Here is a 2,858-nt window from a genome sequence, read left to right on the forward strand (position 1 = left end):
GCAGTTTTTCGGGCACTATGGTTTACTTTGCGTCCAGCGATTCCTGCTTCGGAGCACATACTTTTTACAAGGCACCCTAATGAGTTCTTTCCAAGAGCCTGAGACACATACCAAACAGTTTTTTCAGCCCAGTTTCTATGGACTCCTAAGTAGAATGGATCTTCCTTTTTCAACATTGTCTGGGGTCGTTTTTCAGCATAAAACTCATACATAGCAACAGGACACCTGGGATTGTCTGCAAAAAAAGTATCATTTTTAAACACAGTATTTACCATAGTATGTTTTAATAAATACATGTAGTTAAAACTGCAGCATTAATGGAGAAAATGTCAATAAATACCTTTGTCTTCATACATCTTTGGAGCATATGGCCTCGATCCCCCAACAACACCATTTCTTGTCTTTGTAGCACGTTCTGTAAATTCTAAGAATTTCTGTCCTGAAGTATCAATTTTGACTTGAACATCTCCCCACCTCAAATTTGAGTGCTCCAGTCTTGATCTCATACCAAAATGTAGTGTATTGTTGATATACAACGTATTTATCACTGCTTTGGGATTTCCTGAAATTTATATACATGTAGGCTTAGTTCTAGACCTAAAGCATTTATGCTATATTTATAGACTGTGACACACACACACAAATTAAGATTGCATTTCTAAACAACATACCTTTCCCCAAGAGATTTCTTTCATATAAGATGTCGATTTCTTCACTTGTCAGAGGATCTGCTTGCCTTGACTTGTTTCCTTTTCCTTGTTGTCTTAATAATTTCATTTTGGAAGCCACTACTTCTCTCGAATGAGAAAACTCCTTGTCCTCAATAATGTTTATATGTCTATTATTCTGCTTTAGATACCTGTTTATACTTGACTGCACACTTTTCAATGTCTCTGGCTCATATTCACTATCATCTTGTTTCTTTGCCGTCATAAAAAACACAGCCAGGTATTTATCTAAGACGATCACCTCTAAGTCAACTATGGGCCTGCTCTCGTTTTTACCTCTCAACCAGTTTCGAAAAATATTAACATTTGAATTTGTTTTCCTAACGGTATTTGGATTGCGCAAGTTTTTTACGAATTTGTGTGTGTCTGCAGTGTCATTATCTAGCGGAGAGCCAAGCTCGAAATCCATTGCTGTGATAGTTGTCGTCTGTAATGAAATGAAGCTAATAAATCTAGAAACGTTCCGGGCGAAAACGTAATTTCCGGTTTGATATGGATTATCGGCCCGCCGGTCTGATGCGTGATATGGCTTTTCGGACCGGTCCGTGATATGAGGTATTGTGACGTCACCCGTATCGCACCGTGCAGAATCGACGTATTTACTACTAAGTATATGATAAAGGTGTTTTTCTTTCTATCTGACTCAACACTTTGCATTATAGGTTTAAAAATATTTCTTGATAAAAAAAAACCAGTTCAATCAAATATTTAGCAGAATGATATCTATTTTATGAATTCAAGCCTGATTTTTCTTTTTTGAGAACAAAAGCGTGATTCCTAACAAAGAAAAAAACTTGGAATTGCCTGAGACTTAAAATTGCTGTAAGAATCATTCAATCGAAATGATTTTTTTTATCGGAATTATTTTCCTTTGTATCTTTTATATCTTTTATAATAATTTTTTCATCTGATTTTATTTTTTCTTACAAAAGTTATTTTATTGGACTTCAGATTCTTCTGAATCTTCGACACTAAAAATTAAAAGATCAACTACAGACTTCAACAACATTTTCACCTCACACTGATAATTCTGCTGACACTACTAAAATACATCACCCTTATACTTCGACTATCAACAATGTGTCTGAAAACATGAATCGACGAACGACGCCAATTGGAACTTCAGGCAACGACGACTCGGATACCACTGACGATTTGGGTATATTGCACGATGATACAAATTAATGGAATATTTAATATTCTTGTCTTATATTTCGTGTAAGCATGTATTTAATTGAAAGGAAATTCATACAATAGATGACTAATATGATTTTAGTAACAATAATGACACATAAAAAAATCGTAAAAAAAATTATATCGAAAAAGATGTTTAAAAAATAAGAGAAAAAAAATTATTTTTAATGTAATATCATCTTGTGATTCATTTTCTTAATCAAATAATATTTTATGTATGTTATCAATTTTATGAATGAAATAAAAAAAACTAAAAAATATTTATCGTTTTTATTGATATACCGCTTAAGTAATTTAAAATTTAATTTGTAATTTAATCCTATTTTTCTTATATTTCCAGTTACTGATGCTTACGACATGGTGGTTTCGGCCTTGGCACTGGTTATTTTCGTTGCGGTGTCCTTGTGCCTGCGATATCTCTTGCAGAGGGAGTCCCCCCGGAGTCCAACCCGATACCGATGACGGTGAGGAAGAGGCTGGCACCTTCACCGCCACGCAGCCCCGCTCCGCCGCGCCCGGAGCCTCCACGTCAGCCATTACCCTCCTTTGAGTCCAGCGCGTGCGAGTGTAGTAGGCCTACTACAATGGAATCCACCATGACTGTGACGGCTCAGGCCACCCCTCCCCCCCCCCCCCCCGTCTCCTCCACACACCAGGAGTAAGGGGCCTGTGAATTAAATAAGTGTAGAGCATTGTGTCTATATTAAGGTCATATCCGATCCCATTTTGTGTATTATTTTTATTATTATTTTTTTTATTAATGAGATTATAGATAAGATAAGATTTATTGATATCAATTTGAGGTTCATCAGGACATACAAGTAATGATAAAAACATACAAGAAGAAAATCAAAATGGAAGTAGCAACTAACAGAAGATCGAAGATGATGATACAGATTATATATGAAATGATTTATTGTTTAAAATTTCCTTCAA

General features: G+C 35.5%; 1 protein-coding gene across 1 annotated transcript; it reads right to left on the reverse strand.

The window, feature by feature from the left end:
* Positions 1–61: 61 nt before the first annotated feature.
* On the reverse strand, positions 62–2,459 carry LOC134256706 (uncharacterized protein KIAA1958-like; the record flags this gene model as incomplete). Its single annotated transcript, XM_062739385.1, has 4 exons — positions 2,277–2,459; positions 672–1,155; positions 341–562; positions 62–235 (listed from the first exon to the last, which is right to left on the reverse strand). Coding segments are annotated over exons 1-4 (1,063 nt in total), but the record flags the coding sequence as incomplete, so codon positions are not given.
* Between the last annotated feature and the right edge of the window lie 399 nt (positions 2,460–2,858).

Source organism: Saccostrea cucullata, unplaced genomic scaffold, assembly GCF_032062105.1.
Source record: "Saccostrea cucullata isolate Sc308-1 unplaced genomic scaffold, CSIRO_AGI_Scuc_v1 ctg16315, whole genome shotgun sequence".
NCBI lineage: Eukaryota > Metazoa > Mollusca > Bivalvia > Ostreida > Ostreidae > Saccostrea > Saccostrea cuccullata.